The sequence below is a fragment of the Callithrix jacchus genome, chromosome 17 (genome assembly GCF_049354715.1).
Source record: "Callithrix jacchus isolate 240 chromosome 17, calJac240_pri, whole genome shotgun sequence".
Lineage (NCBI taxonomy): Eukaryota > Metazoa > Chordata > Mammalia > Primates > Cebidae > Callithrix > Callithrix jacchus.
This window is the reverse complement of record NC_133518.1, coordinates 38,657,895-38,678,938: the sequence shown is the minus strand read 5'-3', so window position 1 is coordinate 38,678,938 and position 21,044 is coordinate 38,657,895. Positions and strand designations below refer to the sequence as shown.

At 35.1% G+C, this 21,044-nt stretch overlaps 1 protein-coding gene and 1 long non-coding RNA gene across 4 annotated transcripts in view; one reads left to right on the top strand and one right to left on the bottom strand.

The window, feature by feature from the left end:
• The window catches only part of LOC118148985 (uncharacterized), a 71,449-nt gene that overhangs the window by 31,605 nt on the left and 18,800 nt on the right, over window positions 1-21,044 (top strand). Inside the window, exons 3-4 of one of the 2 annotated variants that reach the window (XR_004736159.3) lie at window positions 4,459-4,560; window positions 11,327-19,616. This is a non-coding gene — a long non-coding RNA (uncharacterized LOC118148985). The remainder of the gene's footprint in view (window positions 1-4,458; window positions 4,561-11,326; window positions 19,617-21,044) is intronic. The other variant, XR_004736156.3, reaches the window with a different exon arrangement.
• LOC100408594 (phospholipid scramblase 1) overlaps window positions 2,760-21,044 on the bottom strand; it is a 28,694-nt gene continuing 10,409 nt past the window's right edge. Inside the window, exons 3-9 of one of the 2 annotated variants that reach the window (XM_002759514.7) lie at window positions 19,519-19,599; window positions 14,020-14,243; window positions 11,355-11,397; window positions 8,564-8,784; window positions 8,284-8,445; window positions 4,051-4,212; window positions 2,760-3,148 (exon numbers count right to left, since the gene is read on the bottom strand). In XM_002759514.7, coding sequence (XP_002759560.3) covers window positions 3,092-3,148; window positions 4,051-4,212; window positions 8,284-8,445; window positions 8,564-8,784; window positions 11,355-11,397; window positions 14,020-14,243; window positions 19,519-19,599 — 950 coding nt within the window. In that variant the 3' untranslated portion in view covers window positions 2,760-3,091. The remainder of the gene's footprint in view (window positions 3,149-4,050; window positions 4,213-8,283; window positions 8,446-8,563; window positions 8,785-11,354; window positions 11,398-14,019; window positions 14,244-19,518; window positions 19,600-21,044) is intronic. The other variant, XM_035278900.3, reaches the window with a different exon arrangement.

Genomic DNA, 21,044 nt, shown 5'->3' with positions numbered 1-21,044 from the left:
GCGTGAGCCACCGCGCCCAGCCTATTATTTTTAAAAAAAAAAAAAAAAACAGCTTTAGTACTTATGCAGAGAGTAGCTAGCCAACATGATGGCGGGAGCCCAGACACTGACTTTCGGGCAATTTAATCCCCTCTGGCTGGTACTTTACCCACCCCCCACTTCCAGCCTTGCCTCTTCTTTCACTTACGCTCCCCCTCACTCCCCAACCCTCCCCCAAGAGGTACTTAGGAGAGGAGGTACTGACATCCCTTAATGTAGCCTTCCTCCTCCTCTCTATTCTTCCCTTTCCTCACTGACCACCTACCCAGAACCTCCTTCCCAAGACCAAAAATTCAGCCCCATCCACCAGCCATTGCATCTTTTCCTCCTCAACATTATCTCTAGTCAGGGACACACCGTGACTTTCCATTCACTGTTATAACTCACAAAATAGAAATAAAAAAAATAGGCAATATTTCCTCAAATCTCATTGCAATTACATATTGAACTTTTAAAAACAATTCCTGGTATTTTCTTAATTAAATATCTAATTTTTCATGTGTAATTATTTTTCTCTATGCAATTATTTAAGGTGAAAATATCTGTCTAGTATTTAACTTAAATAGGTTCTTCAGAAAATATGTGGGGTTTTGCTCATATCTTCTTTGCAGATTTGATGACAGAAAGAAATGTTTGGATCAGTTTAGTTTCATTTTGCTTAGTCAAAGATCTAGAATCCTGTTCAGAGAGAGACAAATAATGAAAGTAAGATGTAGCTATCGCAGGGATGATGTCAGTACTCTAAGCCTTATTTTGGGTTAGTTTTGGCACATGGTGACCAGTTTAGCAATTCCACCCCCACCCCCTTCTGTAACTGGCATAACAAGGCCATTGGGATTCAGCTATACAAGTATCTCCACTTTTCTTGGCATGCTATCTGTACCAAGCACATGCTAGAAGTGAGTGCCATGGGTACACTTCATCATTGGAATTTGGCATCTGGTGAATTGTTTAGGCTTGTGGGAGATTATGTAGAGTTGGCTTTTCCTGAAGATCTCCTGCATATTAATGTTCTCACTGCTTGCCATTTGGAACTTTTGAGGTAGGGCACTAACACCATGAGGAGAGCTGCTGTTACAAAAATTGTGCTTAATATGAAAGAGAGACTCCCACATGCCCGGATTTCTTAAGCACACTTTTCTGCTGCATGAGGAATATTGTGGGTTGTTCATGTCATCTTTCAGTTCACCCTTCATTACAAAAGAAAGTACTAAATTCTCATGTTTCTGACAGGTGAAAATTTTAGTTGCCAACACTGGTAAAGATTTTACTACAAAGTGTCATGTATCTTTGCTCAGTTTTAAAAGAGATTTGAAAGGAAAAGGCAGTTAAATATGATGGGGACAGGAGGCAGAGAAATTCTAGGCAGAAAAGGGTAAGTCCCCACTGAAAACCCTATCCTCAAGCTGAAAAGCCTGAAACCCTGACCCAAAGTGAGAATTTATATCCCTGTTTTCCTGCTTGAATGTTGCCTTTTCCTAAACTAACCACGGCCTGCTCTGCCCCCAGTCCTGTACCTATAAAGACCCCAGACTCAGTCAGAAAGGAGTGGAAACTATGGTTGGACATCAGAGAGAAGCTGCTTGACTTCAGAGGGACAGCTTGACAGTGTAACTTCAGAGAAGAGTCCAGCCAGATATGGCCAGACTTCAGGGGAAGATTACCTACTCCTCTGTCCCCTTTTTAGCTTCTTTTCCCACTGAGAGCCACTTTATCAGCAATAAAATTCCCCACATTTACCATCCTTCAATTAATTTGTGTGACCACATTTTTCCTGGATGCTGGACAAAAGCTTGGAACCATAAGTACAGATACAAAAGGCTCCCACACTTGCCCTTAACCCACTGAGCTCTAAACACTTAAGCTATCCCCAGACACCAGAGCTAAAAGAGCACTGTAACATGTCTTCTGGGGCTTCAGGAGTTACAGGCATCCCCACCAGGATGCTACCGCAGGGCCTGCGCTGAGTTTGCACCCATCAGTGCAGAAGTGGCCAGTCTGTTCCAGTGCTTGTGCACTCCCTCCCATGAGTAGTAGAGAGTGGTAGGCTGAGTAAACAAGGCACCTCTGTCTTGAGTCCCGTGAAGGGCTCAGGGAAATATCCTGCTTCAAATATGTAGCATCATTTAACTGAATGAGTATTCAAAATACCATCTGAGCACATTTTGATTAAAAACAAAAATCAAATATTCAAAAAAACCAAGTTTTTTTTTCAAATATTTGATTATTGGTATAATCTAATAGGTCATTATTTAGGTTTATACTCTGTGAATACATATATGTTATATTTAATTAACATCTGAATAATTTCAATTACCATTTTTTAGGAAGAATAGAGTATAAGAGCTAAACATTCCATGTTTAAATATTAACTTTCAAAAGTTATAATAATACCAGAGTTTTACAGTGAAGGAGTGTTTAAAACCTGTCATTCTTTGGGAGAGAATCATGTTGTTCTTTAATAACAATAATTTAAAAATTGGTAATATCTTGTGAATATGAATAGCGTATTATTTATGGTACAGATTAGCTTCCAGGAGAAGTTAAGTGTAGCATGATTTCCTGAAGATTAAAAAAATAAATACATCTTTTTAAAGATAATATGCGTAATGAATATTATTTGAATATAATAATAAATTATCTGAAATTTTTTGAATATATGGCATTTGTAAAATAACATTATTGGTTAGGCATGAAATAAATTGTAACTAGATGTAATAGAATGAAATATAATTTATATTAAAACTAATAAGGCATTAATTAATATTTGGTAGTAAAACAGAGATCATGATTCAAAGCGGTTTTTCATAGAAAGTTTCATTAACAATTGTAAAAACTCCTATGTCCTTTTTCTCAAATTCACAGTGAGTATTAAAAAATGCATAAAAGCCTTTATAAATCAGTTATACAGAAGATAAACTCAATAACTTGCAAAGCAAAAGTATACAACCAGAGCTACCAGCATTACAGCTTAATTTATATAGGTATGAGTTTAGATAGTCCTGATCAATATACAGACTTCAGATCTTCTAAGGAGACTTTCACTAATCCACTACCACACTCCTGATCTTTGTTCCTGGTTGCCACTGCTTTCAAAAAACATGAAGTCCTAGACAAAAACAAAAATACACAAATGAATTTTCAGCAACAAAACAGAGATCAATTATCAGATGCAGAAATGCTAAGGGATCTAGTGAAACACAGTAACATATCTGTTAAAAAATTAACTGTAATAAGTAAATAGAAGAGAAGAGCTCTATAATTATATAAGTTCCACCTTTAGCTTTCCATTTTAATAATAATAGAATTCTATAATTCTATTTATTTATTGATACTTGTAAGAATTTAATTAATCTTCTGGTCTTTTTCTCTAAGTGTTCTCCATCCCCCTAATTCTCATCTTTGGCTGCATATTAAAATCACCTGGAACACTATACAAACTTTGAAGTTTCTGATTTAGTTGAACTGAGGTATGGACTAGTACTTGGGAGTTTTTAAAGGTCCCTAGGTGATTCTAATGTGAAGACAATTTCAGAAGCACTGGTATAAACAATCATTTCCTGTAATTTGGCAGTTAAGTCTACACACTTGAGTGAATGTATACTCTTACTGTAGTTCATACTCCTATATTAGATAGTTTAGTTTAATTATTATGAGTCATGGTAAAGTTTTCTTGTTTCACTAAATTTTTTCCACACACCCACTTTCAACTCTTCCTCAAAGCATCTAGGAGATGCTTGATTTAAGGAGAGACTAAAATATCTCCTTAGTACATCTCCTTAGTCCCTCACTTGCCATGTGAAAATCCATAGTCTCTTCAGATAGAAACTAGTCACCTGTGACTCCAGAGGGTTAGGATCAAATAGAATTTCAGAGCTAAGATTAAATGGGAATCCTGGTTTAAAATCTACAGATTTTAAAATATAATTTTGAAATATATACTTTACTGAATCACTTCAGAATAAACCTAGAGAAACCATCTATAATCAAGATTAGTAAGAACAGACTTACAATGAGGAAACAGGCACCAAGCATTACAGCTTTCATTTTAACATCAAGGTCTAAAGGGAATTGGATCCCAAAGTTATCAGCGTCTGTAAATGCCTCTCTCAAAATTCCAGTCCAGTGCTTGGAAATTTTGCCAACTATATTTTGTTCATCAAGAGATTTAATCTAAATTGAAAAGAATTATTAAATATTTTTAGAAAACTTATAGCAAAAGTACTTTCAAATTTGAAGATGAAACAAATACGGCATTAAAATTATGGCCCATATGTAACGATGAACATGTAACCCTCATTAGATACTTAGAGGCTCCTTTATCTATTATAGACATATGAAAAAGAAAAGATTTCATTGTACAGAAAAATTATATGAAAGTAGTTTTTCTGAAATATTTAACATTTTCTATTAATACAGACATTAAAAAATTATTTGAATTGACCCAGAAGAAAATTTGAGCAAAAAAGGATATAAATATGAAATGTTTCTTTGATGACAATTCTGGAAGCCATCAGGAAGGTAATGAACAAAACTCCCATTAGATTTCTGCTTTAGAAGAAGCATAGTTTACACAGACTGAAAGATTAAATATGATGAAAAGGCTTATTACCACCCACTGTGAGTTGCCAAACATGAAATGCTAAAAGCCTGGAAAAGATTAGCAGTTTTGAGTAAAGGCAAATACCTAATAAGTAACTTGATGAAATGCACCATGTCAAGGGTTGAGGTAAGAGTGGATAAATAGCAGGGTGTGAGCAATAAAAGACGAAGAGTATATGAACAAATGAGCTCCAAAGTAGAAATTTTCCAATTTTCCAATTCTGCCTGACAAAAGCCCAGGACCATCATATAGAGTTGAATGGACTGTGCTCATACTAAAGCAACTCCTCTATGAGGGCAGGTGGACACTGAACATAGCTGAAATTCACTAAACTATGTACACATATAGTTATGTTAACAGAGGAGGAGTGTCCTTTTAAAATGTGCACAAGGCACTGCAAGTGTCAGCAACACTCTTTGAAGCACTTGCCTCAGGCTGAATGTGACCAGCTAAATAAATGTGGGGAATCTAAAAACACTTGACTCATTTTCTTTGAGTACAAATGGATAGTTTGTTAAATACCTGAAATAAACATCTAATGTGAAACGGATAGTACAGATTACTGTTCATCAAATATTCATTTCATTCCTTCTCCTTCTGTAGGCCCAGTATACTTCCTGTTCCTTCATAATTAGCCTTGGCCATGTTATTTGTTTGATCAATGGGTGTTAGCAGATATGACATGAGTAATGTCCTTAAACTTGACTAAGTGATTTGGCCTGGCTTATGATCTCCAGTGATAAGCCACTAGAAAAGCATGACTCAGGTAGCTGCTGCTGCTACAGCTGTAGAACAAACATAGCTGGAGCAAACTGAGGTTAACATGCAGCCTAAGTGGGACCTTAAATACATCCAATGAAACACAGTTGACCTATACACCCATAAGCATGAGCATAAATGCTTGTTGCAAGCTGCTGAGTTTTAGGGATTATGCGTAATATTTCATTAGTAGTAGTATTTCACTACTTTGGCAAAATTAACTAATATAAATTCTTTCTTTTACATGTTAGTATTTTTCTGCTAATAGCTGTCATCAAAGCATTTGGAGCTAGTGATGACAACTCTTATGTGTTATTTTTTAATTCTGAAATTTTTTAAAAATGAAAAATGCAGCTGACAACTTACCAGCCACCATAAATCCAACACTGCACAGATAAAGATATTAACATTTGCCCTTTTTTATTATTACAGCAAGAAATTTAAAGAAGTAGAGAATATATTTTTATAGCAAGGATCAGAAATGCAAATAATGATCTTCAACCAATAAACCATCAGGACTAGATAATTTTTAGCTAAATTGTAGACATTTTAAGATAGAAAATCACTATAATAAAATTTCAACATTTGATATAAGAAATTGGTATTATATAAATGTTAAACTTTTAAATCCATTAATGTAATATTAATTGGTAAAAGCATTCTAAAAGGAAAACCATAGATTCATCTCACATGCAAGTATAAATGCAAAAGGCTTAAATATAACAATGACATATAGGACCTAGGTATGTATCAAAGGAATATAATATAAAAAATGTACTATGATAATATTAATCGTTGTTGGTAAGCTATTTTATTTACTTACTAATTATTTATTTATTTACTGTTGCTGCACCCAATTTTCATGTAAAAAAAGCTAAAGCAAAGATAAGTGAAATAATTTGTTTCAGGTCACAAAGATAACTATTGTGAAGATGGGCTTCAAACCTGGGCATCTGGCTCCAGAGTCTGTACTCTTGACCATTATGATAGTCTGCTTTTTAGAAACTTACTTATGGAATACTAGTGAAAATCTAGTTGAGAGGGCAGCATAAAACAATCTGTGGGACCACATAAAATATATATCACCACTCAGGATCAGTTTCTATATTTTGAGATTCCTGAAACACAACAATGGTAGGATTTCAGATTTCGGGCTCATAGAGAGGACAGGCTTGGCATGTTACTTTCATGTAGCCATATTTTTTTCCCCTACCAAGAATTTGCCTTGAAGGAGACAGACTCTTCTATCATTCATATTGGATAGAAGGTCTGCTAGGCTCTCTCTTCCTCACCATTGAGATAACCTTAGAGAATTACTATCTGTTTGCTGCAAATTCTCCATTCCTTTCCTCTACATAACTAAAATCCAATATAATTTTAATGTAAGTCATTAACTTCCCATATATATTTTATATGATCCACTAGAGCCCACTGATTATATTTTACTGACCCCTGACCTAGATGTATATTAATATTTGATACCTTACTTTTAAAAAAAAAAATTTTTGTTTTGTTTTGCCATTCTGACAACTTTGTAATGGCATTACATTGTAGTTTGAACTTGCATTTTTCTAATGACGAGTAACACTGTGCACGTTTTTAAATACTCATATGTCATATATATTAGTCTGTTCTCACTGTGCCAATAAAGACACACTTGTGACTGGGTAATTTTTAAAGGAAAGAGGTTTAATTGACTCAAAGTTCCACGTGTCTGGGAGGTCTCACAGTCATGGCAGAAGGCGAAGGGGAAGCAAGACATGTCTTACATGGCAGCAGGCAAGAAGAAGTGCCAAGCAAAAGAGGGAAAAGCCCTTTATAAAACCATCAGATCTAGTGAGAACTCACTCACTCTCACAAGAAGAGCATGATAGTAACCACCTCCATGATTAAACTACCTCCTAACAGGTCATGGAAGGGAACTACAAGATGAGATTTGGGTGGGGACACAGCCAGACTATATCATCATATTTACAATTTATTTAGTAAATGTTCAAAGGATACCTTACTTTTTAAAAAGCAGACTGTCATAATGGTCAAGAGGACATAAATTAAGTGTTTTTCCTTCAAGATTCTTAACTTGGCCAATGGTAATATCAGAATAATAACACATCAAATTCATCTCCAAAATTTTTTCATCCTCAGTTGACATCAGATTCATGAATTAATTCCATACAGTACACTTATGAAATGTCTCATTCTAAAAAAAGAGGACTTTTTTTAGAATGACTCCTGCCCTGGCTGCATAAAGGCTTTTCTCTCTTATTAATTCAAGTTTCTATGCCTAGTGGTGCCCTGGTGGATTTCATGCTCCTTAGTGATCCCTCATACTAATAATTTCTGCTTTGAGGTGTCAGAATTTCCACTGTCAACCCTATGGAAAATTCTTCAAGTGACATTTCTCAATTCTATCCATAAGAGTACCTTGGTATCATCATTCTAGATAAACAGAAAAAAAGTTCATTTATTATATGGAATGGATGCTTTAAGGTATCCATCAGACTTAGATGACAAGGTTAACGTTTTGTTTAAAATGGATAATATACAATGTCATCACACAGAAACCACCATGTTTAACTGATAGATGATTTGCTTATTTTTATTTGACTACACAGGTCTGCTTCTTTTTCCGTTTATCATGACGAACACTGACCTTTAATTAGAGTGCAAACCAAAGTTAAATATATTAGAACATTTCCTTGCTATTGAGACATTGGCACACAATACTTATTTAATGCATTTATAACATTCCTGCAAAATTACATTCTTGCTATTGAGACACTGGCACACAATACTTATTTAATGCATTTATAACATACTGCAAAATTACCTTATTCTCATATTAGGAAAACAAATCCTATAAACATTATGATGTCTGTTACCTCAAAATCAACATCTCCACAGCAGCTGCACACAACACATGGACCACTTATTTTTAGTACATCCTCTCTTTTCTCATTTTGAATTGTAAACTTTGGTAGACATGGGTGCCAGGTCTGAATAACATAACCGACTGGTACACCAGGAGGAGCTTGGATTTCTATCTACAAAGGCAAAATAATATGTGTAAATGTAATAATAATCATAATGCCTAGGTTCAATGAAACGATAGAAATTCTTGCTGAATTATTTTACAAAGTGCCCTGGTAATTGCTCACAGACCTCCTGAAGGCAGCAGGGACAACAACAGCTGCTACATCTTAGTGGTCTCTCCAGAGTCATGACTTCTTGACCCATATTATCAATAATCCTCAAGGTAAAAGGCCTAGATGGCCCACAGCAATTTCGGGTACAGCAATCAGTATCTTCCACTGCAAAGTAAACCCTCTGTCCAAAGCTGTTCTTAATTTCATATTTGTTATTAGTTTCAAAACCTGTTAAAACTAAAAACATAAAAGACAAAGTCATAATCACCTCTATGTTAAAGATATTGAATTTATCCTAAGGTGTTATAACATCTAGCTATACCAGTTTTAGATGATATTCCAAGTGGCATAAGGAGAAGGAGAAGAAATGATGTTTAGAGGTGATCCAGGCAGAGAAAAATGGCAAAAGAAAAGGAGGAGAGATTATTAATATATAGAGAAATTAGGACCTTATGTGAGACACTGAAAACAAGTTATATCTTCCTAATTCTACAACCAAAGAGAGACTTTGCTGTTGAGGGTTGGGAAAATGCTGTGGGTAGTCACAGTGGTGCTTGGTATATAGATAAAATGTCCACTAATGCAGGGTAGTTTTTGTGTAATGTGGAGGGGAATATGAGAGGATTGCTGTTTATGCACTGTGAAATTTTATAGTAAGTCAATTGGCTTGAGACCATCTTGTAAACCATACTTATGTCTTATTTTTTTTTGCAATGTTTTTGAAAGAAGGCAACACACATGCATAAAAACTGATGGAGTGAAAATGGAAAGTGAATTAGAATGTCACACTGGACCCAGGGCATTTTTATTCAGCTTAGCAGCAGTTGTCCAGAAGTGGGAGGTGGGTATTAGACAAAGGGTGTTTGGCAACCAAGACTTCCACTCACAGAATATCTAGACCATGGGCATCCTACGTGAACTCAGGACTTAGATGGGCTAATCTTTTCATAAGGGAAACAGTTGACTCAAAAGGCTGACACCCACATGCTTTTTTATCAAGGGCTTTCTATATTAAACCATACATTGGAAACCTCTCCCTATTGAAAGTCAGAAAGCAGCAATAACTGTCCCATTTGTACATAGCCCTCAGTAACTGGGGTCATGGATGTCAGAAGCCTAAATAAAATGATGAGTGATTAAAAGAAATATATGGACGCAAAGTTGCTCTATAATGCCTAAGTGGAAAGACTTTTAGTGGGATAAAGATGGTCTTCACAAGTCTTATCGCCATGAACTCCTTTAGGTGTCCTTGATGCGACACAGACAGACCCTGTAATCTGCACTTGTAAGAACCACCCCTGATTTCAACATCTGAAATAGTCAAATGTTTGGTGAGAAAAAAATTAAACTGATTTTGAGAGGGCATTTATTATCTAATTAATCATTTCATAATAAGTAGCTCAATCTCAAAAATCTCCAGCTTACTTGTAAAACAACATTGGCTTATATAAATTTAAAAATTGTTTTCATTTACTTAAAAATGTAAACAGATTAACCAATTCTGATTATGTCTTCATTATCTTCTGTGTTTTGAATTGAGAAAAAATGTAAATGCCTATTTCATGCTCAGATCCTAAACATCTGAGTAATTTTCATCTTTTTTATGTCACTCATAATATGAAAAAATAACATAGACTTTCAATTCTGGAAAAAAAGAAACAAAAAGCTAGAGACATTTCTTTTTTGAAAAAAGCAAAATTAGAAACTAGTAGATTTGGAACTTTATATTTCATAATTAACACATAGTTAACAAATATTTATAAAGCCTATAAATATACAAAAAAAAAAAGATAGATACTGGGTTGTGTGATGTTTGGTTATACATCTGTTTGGATTTTATAGCCTTAATAATATATACCATAAAACATTAAAAAATTCAGAATACAAAGCTCTCTTCCAGAGAGAGCTTTGTTTAGATTTTTAAAAATCAGATAAATTTTAATTGTCTAATAATGTGCATTATAAATAAATTAATAGATGACAATTGTATATTTTAGCCAAATCCATTATTCTGCTTGTACAATTTCTAATTTTTACCAGTGGAAAGAAGCCTGGAGACAGGTGAAAATGAATTTAACATACATATTCCTAAAAACTGGTAGAGTTTTTATTAAACCTTTTATATCTAGAAAGAAAACACTATGGTTCATAAATCTACCCAGGGTCTTCTTCCCCTGGCAGCTATTGTAAAACAGTAATTGTCTTCCTAAGTTTATTCTTGCACCTAAGGAGTCCTGGACCCACGGAAATGTAAGGCCATTCAGCAGGAGTGCTCTTCTATGAAGCCAAGCCTGCAGGCTAGTTGGTCAGCATTCTCCAATGCCACAGTGCCCTGCATCCAACCTGGTATACAAAGGTTTTCTTGGGTTCATCTTAACTCCTAAGAGAAACTGTGGGAACAAATGATAATTTTCCAATATTTTCTCATCCAAACACAAAAGATAACTTACTTTTGAATATGACTCCGTGCCATTCTGAAGTTGATCATAATTACAGAGAAAACAGTTTAAGTAGTAGAAGCCAGATAAAACGTGATGTATGAAGAGAGGAGCAAAATAAAGGTTTTGACTATTTTCCTTTTAAGTTAGTGTCAATATCCCGAGGAAAGTGCCCAGCATAATGGCATTTTACTTTTTGATTCCTAAATTTTAGAAATGAATTGCTGATGTTTATTATTTTGTTATAGTAGATAACCAGTTTAACTGTCCCATATAAGTGAGAGTGTTATATTTGTGAAATCTGATGTTTCTTTATCTGCATAAACTTTTATTCTTTTTAGAAATAAGATTAATACAATGAACACCCACCTTCCAGAAGTTCAATTTGTTGATGAATCAGTATCTGATCTATCTATTATAGGAAAAAAAAAGTGGTAAGTATATGTTAAATGAAGGTTTTTTTAAGCCAACCAAATTAAAATTCATGTATTTATATATTTAAAGTACAGGGAATCAATTATCAACATTTAATAGCTTATATTACTTTTTAGTGTAAAACAAGTTAATATTTTTAATTAATAAAATATTGTGTTTACAATTAACGTGTGGAAATTTAGATCAAATAAAATTGATTTACACTGGAGTAACTTTAAAAACTAGAAAATTGATACAAACGCTCGGTACTTTTATGAAAAAATGCTTAACATCACTAATCACCAGGGAAATGCAAATCCAAACCACAATGAGATATTATTGTTGCCCAATTAAGAATGGCTATTATCAAAAAGACAAAAACTAACAAATAATAGTGAAAATGTGGAGCAGGGAAGATTTGGTGAGAAAGTAAATTAGGACAGCCATTATGTAGTGCTTCCTCAAAAACTAAAATTACAACTACCAAATTGAATATTCAGCAATCCTACTACCATTTTTCCAAAACAATATTTTTTTCAAATTTTTCAAAATTTTCAAAACAAAAATTTCAAAGGAAAGGAAATCAATATGTCAAAGAGGTATCTGCACTGTCATGCTTATTGCAGCACTAGTAGTCAACATGTAGAATCAACCTAAGTGTTCATCAATAGATAAATGAATACAGAAAAATTCTTTTTTTTTTGATATGGAGTCTCACTGTGTCACCCAGGCTGGAGTGAAGTGGCACGATCTGGACTCACTGCAATCTCTGCCTCCCAGGTCCAAGTGATTCTCTACCTCAGCCTCCTGAGTAGCTGGGATTACAGGCGCCTGCCACTTTTTTCTAATTTTGTTAGAGATGGGGTTTCACTGTGTTGGCAGGCTGGTCTCGAATACCTGACCTTGTGATCCATCCACCTCGACCTCCCAAAGTGCTGACATTACAGGCATGACCAGCTGAAAAATTCATTCTTAATACACACAATGGAATAAAAGTCAGCCATAAAAATGAATGAAATTCTGTCATTGGCAGCAGCATGGTGAGCCTGAGGGACATTATGTTAAGTGAAATAAGCCAGGTACAGAAAAAAAAAAAAAATACTGGATGTTCTTATACATGGAAGCTTAAAAAAATTGATCCCATGGAAGTAGAGAGTAGAACAGTGGTTACTAGAAACTGTGAAGGGTAGGGAGGAGGGGTATAACCCGAAGTTGATTAATGAATACAAAATTATGGCTAGAGAGGAGGAATAAATTCGAGTGTTCTATAGCTATGTAGGCTGCCTATAATTAGCAATAATTTATTGTACATTTTCAAATAGCTATAAGAGAGGATTTGGAATGTTCTCAACACTAAAAATGATAAGATGTTGAAAGTGATAGATATGCTAATTACCCTGATTATATTATTACATATAGTCTATGTGCATTAAAGTGCCACACTGTACTCCATAAATATGTACAAGTACTATGTGTCAAATAATTTTAAAAGTAGATAACAATCTTTCTTCTGGAAGAGGCTCAAGAAATATTGATAACTTTTTTAGCCATCAATTTTCTACACGTTTCAAATTTGTATTAATCATACTTAATATCAACCTTTGTCATATGTGATAACATCCTTTATGTATTTTACGACCCTGATTTTTAAAATACCTATTTTTATATATTTCTTGCATGATATAATAATGACTAAAAATTCCTATGATTGTGCCACTTAAGTGCATTGTGAGAAATTAAGTTACTAAACACAGTGCAAGAAAGAAATGATTCATGAAATAAAAACTGGTTGAATATCACAAGAATATTTGTTTTTATTTGTATAAACTGAACACACAGAGTTTCTTGTTTCTATTTGACCTACTTGATTTCTAACACCACATAAATGTTAAACCTCTTATTGCTGAGACTAATTAGAATTTAGTGGAACAAAATCCAGGACTTTTTACTCCTTTATTAATGACATTTATATAATTGGATCTTTCAAAAAACAAAAGCAGCATCATAAAAATGTAGTTTTATTAGTTAAAATAAAAAGGTGTGTCATATTGCACATAAAATATTAACCCCTTGTTTGGTGCCACTTATTGAAACTCAACAATAAACTATATTTAAATTTTATTTCAAATTATAAGGCAATTATTCAGTATTGAGATTAAAGAGCACCATGCCCAGTACCAAAGTTTCTGGATTGAAAAACCATTCTCAACTCTTTAGGTTCTCACCCCAGAGTGAGAGATATAAATTCTCTGGACCTTAGTTTCCTCTTTTGAAAAACGGAACTAACTGTAGCATTATATATCACAGATTTTCTGTAAGGATTAAATGAGTTAATACATGGATAATGTATATGACAAAAACAAGAAAAGAGTACTAACTAAATGTTTGCTATTGGCTATTATCACAGATTGTATTTAGGATCACAGAAAATACTATTTTCTAAGGCATTTGTATTTTGCTTTAAAATTGAACCTGACCTAAAAGAATTACAGTAAACTGTTAGCAGAAAATGTAGTTTTGCCATTTCAGACTTTGATGAATTATTCATTTGTTAATCTGGTTTCTCAAGCTGGAAGCACAGTTCTGTTTTTTTATGAGTATGTTGTGTCCTTCAAATTACCTGACTTAAATATTCTAATCCAGGTGGGCAGTTTAATGGAGTCGGTGGTGCTGGCATCCATGGTACCCCTGCAGCTCCACCTGGCTGATTATACACTGGCTGATTTGGGACAGGAAAGCCAGCTGGCCCAGGACCTGGATGGCCAGCTGGTGGGGGTGGGTAGCCGATCTGGGGCCCAGGGTAGCCGACCTGGGGCCCAGGGTAGCCAGCATATCCTGGAGGTCCTGAAATGCAAAAAAGTGAAATGATATATAACTGCACCAAAAATGGAATCGTCAAGCGTTCTGGGGTTAACCTATCTATCTATATGTTGACATTTCAGCATAGATATCTGTATCCGTGATGTTCAAGATATGCTTTTATCTTTCTGAGAATTTTCAATGAAATATCTGTGGTTGCACAACCACTTCTATTTTGGGTTAGTAGGCTGTAAATAGCCTTACCCATACCATTCAAAACTCAGATGGAAAATATGCTTTAATATCTGAGAAAAATCAAAGTAAATAACCATGATCTAGAGTCACCTACATAAAGATTCTGGCAAGCCTTCAAGAGAAAGAGAGAAGGCATTAGGTAGATGGCCCAAAATAATGGCTTTGAGTCAGCATTTCTAGGGCCAAAGTATCCTATGAAAAAATGATAATTCTGAAATTCTAGCAAATGACTTACATATGTATAGAACTGGGGGTAGTTTTGCCCCCCTCTTCCAGGGATATTTGACAAGATCTGCAGACTTTTTTTGGGGTCACAACTGGAGAGGAAGATAATACTGCATCTGGTGGGTAGAGGCCAGGGCTGCGGCTACACATCTTAAAAGGCCCAGAACAGCTCCCTAAAAATGAAGAATTGTCTAGCCCCAAATACTGTAGTGCCACTGTTGAGATATGAAGGTGAAAGCATGTCATTTCTTTTAGGACATTCCAGATACCTGCTTGGGTTAACCCTTTGCCTTATGTTTTAACCCATAGTGTATTGCTTTCCTAAGCCTTCCTCATTAAAATAAAATTTCATTATAATATTTAGGTTAGAAATTTAAATTTCACAATTTAACATTCTTTGGTCTTTGGAAAATATAATTTGAGAAACAAGGACAGCAAAAAACTGTAAGAGGCAGAAATTTAGTAAGTGTAAGTGCACTTTATATTTTCTGTGAATGTGTGATCACAATGAAGCTTTATGTACTTATTTGTATGGTCCACAGAGTAGCAATTTTATAGTAGTGGAATATAATTTCAAAGGACTGTGCTTCTCAATATTGTAACATTAAAGTCTATGCAAAATGTAATACTTAGAATAGGAAATTTATAAATTCTTTTAAATGAAACATTTATGACAAAATTCATTTGCCTTTAAAAAATAAGGCTTAGAAACAGATTAAACATCACAACGCATTATAAATATACCTTTTATAATTTATTCCTTCTATGATAAATGGATATTTACAAATGATCCATAATGGGATTGGCTGTGTTGAAGAATATGAGGAGACAACTCTTAAGGAGGTATCAAAGAGCTCAGTCAACCTCTGGGAGAAAGAAAAGACATTTAAACAAAAAAAAATTTCATATGTATGTGATGGAAAGAATGTATGTGGGGGAGGGCAGGGCATGAGGGAGTTACTTTAGGTAAATATAATTTACATCAAGATCTAAAAGATGAGAGAAAAGCTTTATACGAAGATCTAGTGAGAAATGCTTCAGGAGGAAAGAGGCAAATAGAATACCTCTGACTTTGTAATGAATTTCTCATGCTTGTAAAAGAGAGAGGAATGTCGTAAGAAAGAAGACGACTAGGAATGGCTGTTAGCAAAGCAATAGGAAGGTGTTCATCTAAGGAGCCCTACTTTAGTAAGCAGTCTGGCTTTTGTTCCAGTTATGATTGAGTCATACTGGAGGATTTTAAGCAGAAGAATGAATTCCATGGTCTTATTTATATCTTACAAAATTTTCAGGAGTACAAAAGCATTGGAATTTACAATGGAAAACAGATGCAATCCCTGCCCATCATTGTTTAATGGGAGAGACAATTTTATATCTCCATTTATTCTAGGGAGCTATAATACCAGTGTAATTAATTCATTAATTAGAATCGGAGACAAATGCTTTCAAATAAGAGACCACAGTTGTATCACTATAGATGCCAAAGGCTGTTATTGAGATGGGAAGAGAAAAGAGGAAGGAGCAGAACAGCTGCCCTGAGGGGTCACCTTTATGCTGAAATCTGAAGGATGCATAGGAGTTCAGGAAGCCAGAGTCACAGAAAGAACATTTCAGAGCAGAGTTCTGGGACAGTAACAAATATAGGCCTTTAAAAATCAGAAAAATAGCCAGTCTAGCTGAGCAGTAGTGAGCCAGGCTAAAGAGGAAGTTGAAGAGAGATCAGGAAAAAGGCCGTCTTGGGTCTAGTGTTAGCCTTTATCCTAAAAGTAATAGGACACTAATAAAATAGGAGCTAAACACCCTTTGTAATATGAGCAGATTCACATTTTTAAAGATCACTGGCATCAGCACAGAAACCAGACCAGAGGCAGACCAGTGGGGATGTGGAGATGTGATTTAATTTCTTTTTTTTTTTTGGTTGGCAGTGGGTGGGGGGATGTGATTTAATTTCTTACATTTATAACATCATCATAATTTTCTCCAGACTCTGAAAATATGATTGATTACACCTTAAATCAATGAATTAAGCACAAAGAATTACCTGAAATTTGAGTACTAGTATAATTTATGTAAAGACTAATTTATTTTAAAAATATTTTGAATATGTTAGTGTGATATAGCTGGCCTACAGTTAGAAACTGAACAATGCCATTTTTTAAAAGACAAAACTGTTTTTAAAATAAGTGGTGAAGGCTGCTCCCTTCTCCTCACAATGACTGCTCACCTTGGCTTCTGTAAAACTGCTAGTTTACTTTGCAGAATGCAAAGAGGTAAAGCTGCTTACCTTCTCTTATCAGTAACTGCCAGAGTTGTTGGCCTTTGTTTACCGGTAATAACCAGAATAAGCAGCCCAAGATAATTCCATCCTGGCTCCTACAACTCTTAATAAGTAACTGAAAATCTGTGGATCCCACCACTACCCAGACAATATGTAAATGAATGCTAATCTTAGCTTTTGTGAACCACTTAAGTAACAATCAGAATGTCAAATAGTCCCCTGGCCCTCGGAATGTCCGAATCCCCTCACCTCCATCCTCGCCCCTCACCCTCATCTCCGCCCAGAAGGTGATTTGCAGAATCCACTAGCCCTCAGAATGTCTGAATGCCTTCACCCCACCCCCAGAGGTGGTTTACAGGTATAAAAGAGTCTTGTCACCCTTCCTTTGGGGCCACGGGTTGGAGAGACTGAGTCCTCCGTGGTCGCTGGCAATAAACCCTGCAATTTGGCATACTTTTGTCTTGGTGTTGACTTTCTGTGCTCGGTCCAGTATAACATTAGCAAACACTTGTCATTTATTATTTGCAAGCATTGTTCTCAGTGTTTTACATATACTTTCATTTACTCTGCAGAGCAACCAAAATTGAAAATAACACCCTCATGTATAGATAAGAACATTGAGGCTTCAGGGTACTGAAGCTTGTTTAAGACTACCACATAACTATTAGTACAGAAGGCAGAACTGGTTTACCAGCACATTTACCTATACAATTTTTTATTTTTTAAAAGCAGGCAGGGCTGGGTGTGGTGGCTCACTCCTGCAATCTCAGCACTTTGGGAGGCCAAGGTGGTTGAATCACAAGGTCAAAATCAGCCTGGCCAACATGGTGAAACCCGTTTCTCCTAAAAAAAATACAAAAATTAGCCAGGCATGGTGGCACATGCCTGTAATCCCAGCTACTTGAGAGGCTGAGGCAGGAGAATTGCTTAAACCTGGGAGGTAGAGGTTGCAGTGAGCCGAGATCCCACCATTGCGCTCCAGCCTGGGCAACAGAGCAAGACTGTCTCAAAAAAAAGCAGACAGAACTTGCAGCCTGATCCAAATTCCCTATGCCTCAGCTTTCCCACATATATAATGGGAATAATTAACAGTATCTACCTCATAAGAGTATTCTGAGAATTAAATGTATTAATCCCTATTAACTCCACATTTAAAACAATGACTAAAGCACAGTAAGCTCTCAATTTAAAATTATCCTACTGTTAGAATCATTGTTATCTTAAGACCTGTGCTATATGTAATCTTGGTCTTGAGAAACAAAATCAAGCTGTATGGATCTCTCTCTACATTTATACACGCAAACTCTTAGGTCTGATTATATCCAAACTGTATTATTTATGTTTAACTACTTTTAATTAGTGATTGGGTGGACTACACCATTCTCTTACGTGCCTTGGATGAATATTATAGACTTGCTAATGATTTTCCAAACACCAGCCCTCTAAGAATTTATAACAGAGGTTCTCAATCCTGGCTTCACATTAGAATCACTTGGGAAGTTAAAAAATTACCATTCCTTGAGTCCCACCACCAGAAGTTCTGATTTAATTTTTCTGGAATAGTACCCTGCCACTAGTGTTTTTAAGTGCTTCTGGGTGAAATTTCAGTGCAGCCATGGTTGTGAGCCATCACCTTAGAGTCTTTGAGCTTATGTAGCACATATTCCTTTAGTTGCAAACATCTGGTTGAAATCTGGGACCCACAGGGAGGTTTCTTGCTAAGGAGTTAAACAGGACATTCAGCTACAAAGCACACTTGTTTACTCAGAGAAGAAAACACAATGGGTACACCCTTCTAACCAAACCACATTCCCTTTGATCCTAAATTCCCAAGATGCTCTTTCAAGATGTGGGTAGCCTGCCTACTTATAAATCTGGCCATGTCATGGACTTTGCTATTTTTAAAGTTCTAGTAGTTTTGATAACTGCATTTGCCTAAATGAAAATCTCTGAATTCTTTCAAGCATTGGTTAAAAAGAAAAAATGTACTCAATTATGTATGTAGTGAAATGATACAATTACTTTTCTTAGAAATACAAGGATGAATCAGCATATATACAAAAATTAAGCTTTCATATATATTATAAAATTAAATGATAATTATTCCCAGGTAACTGAATTTCTTTTAAGACCTTTTAAGCAGTCTTACTATTTTGATATGACTCTCACTGAACATTTTCCAAGCTACTACATGACTCAATTTATCAGTAATAACTTTCTTAAATGTGATTAAATGATCATAATTTTCAGAACAGATGGAGAATCAATAAAATATTTAACATTTGTAGTTTGAGATGTACAATCTTGCATTTCATTTGCTAAATGTACACATAATTCTGTTTTTACTAGCTTTCTTTATACCTTCAGGGTCCTCTGTAAGTAAAAATTACTTCTAAGGAAAACTATAGGCAAATAAAAATAATCAAGAACAGTGAGACTACCAAAATTTCATCAATATAATTTTCAAAAAAGAAAGACTAAAATAAAAACACACACAAAATATTCTCTCTCTGGACTATTAATTGACTAATTTTACTTTTCTTCTTTAATCAACTACTTTACCTTGGAATGCTGTTGGTGGATACTGAGGCGGATACCCAACTGGCATGTTTGTTTCTGGGTGAGAATCATTCATCTGTGTGTCTGCAATTTAAGGAGAGGTAAATATATGTCTGATTAAATAAAATACATGTTAGAAAGAAACAATGTATTATACTTAGATAATTTTCACTTGTGTGGTCTTATGCTGTATTGAAATAGGGAAAGTAAAATTTTCACTTAATATGAGCTGTGCCTGTTATCAGAGCTAATTTGCAATTAGCAAATTTGTTTAAGATCAATTCTTTTTTTAGATAAAATGAGACAGCTAAGTTACTGGGGCTGAATTACTAGTTTTTTGAAACATGCCTGATTAATGTTCAGTTCCATGTTTTGTTGGTATTAGAATAAAGACAACTTTAAAATTACATATAGACTATGAAGAAAGAGATAAATGAAATTGATGGGATGTGAGGATGGTAGAATTATGGATGATTTTAACGGTGTCTATCACTGCTATAAGAATTATTATTTTAAATATTTAAAATAATGAGTATACTTCAGTATTTAATGATATGTTTTATGCTTACTCCAATAAAGTTGAGCCATATGAAATTCTCCAAATATAACTGTTTTTGACCCAGAAAAGCCATAATGTTTAATTACACCACACTAACATATTCAACATTGTTATTTGATAATAAGGCTTGAGTAACCTTAATATATGTACAAATGGTTTAATCTCCTAATTATTAAGATTCATGTCTATCTATTCATTCACTTACCTACCCAGGCAGTCTCTAAATATCTACTGAGCATCTCCTGTGTCACCCTTGAATTAGGCGTTGGGGCTACAATGGTTCTGCTTTCATATAGCTTAAGGTGTAGTAGACACTACACTTATCTCCTTATCTATTTTCTTATGAAGTACTAACTGTAAATTCAAAATACTTGTTTTTGAATCATGGAGATCTGGCATCAATATAAGAATATATAGGTCAAACTTTCGCTGTAACACATTTTTTTTGTATGTTTGTCTATTATGAACTTTCAAAGACCACTCAGCTTGTTAACCATATGGTTTTATCAGGAGGATTGGATTGTGTCCCCCACCACCCCCTGCTCCAGCGTTTTTCCTTCATAATTGGTTTCATTATGACTTCAGCAGAATGCAGTCAATGGTGATTGTGTAAATTCAGGCAAAAAAAAAAAAAAAAAAAGCCTCACCTACTCATTCAAAACCAGCTTGGCCAACATAGTGAAATCCTGTCTCTACTAAAAATACAAAAATTAGCCCCCGGCATGGTGGCACATGCCTGTAGTTCCCGCTACCCGGGAGGCTAAGGCAGGAGGATCACTTGAACCCAGGAGGTGGAGGTTGTGGTGAGCCGAGATTTTACCACTGCACTCCCACTGCACTCCAGCCTGGGCAACAAAGACAGACTCCATCTCAAAAAAACAGAAACCCCTCTCTTACTCAAATGAGGACTTTTTCCCTGGACGAACGTTGCAGCATACCCTGTGATTTCTGAGTTTTCACACATCTCTGA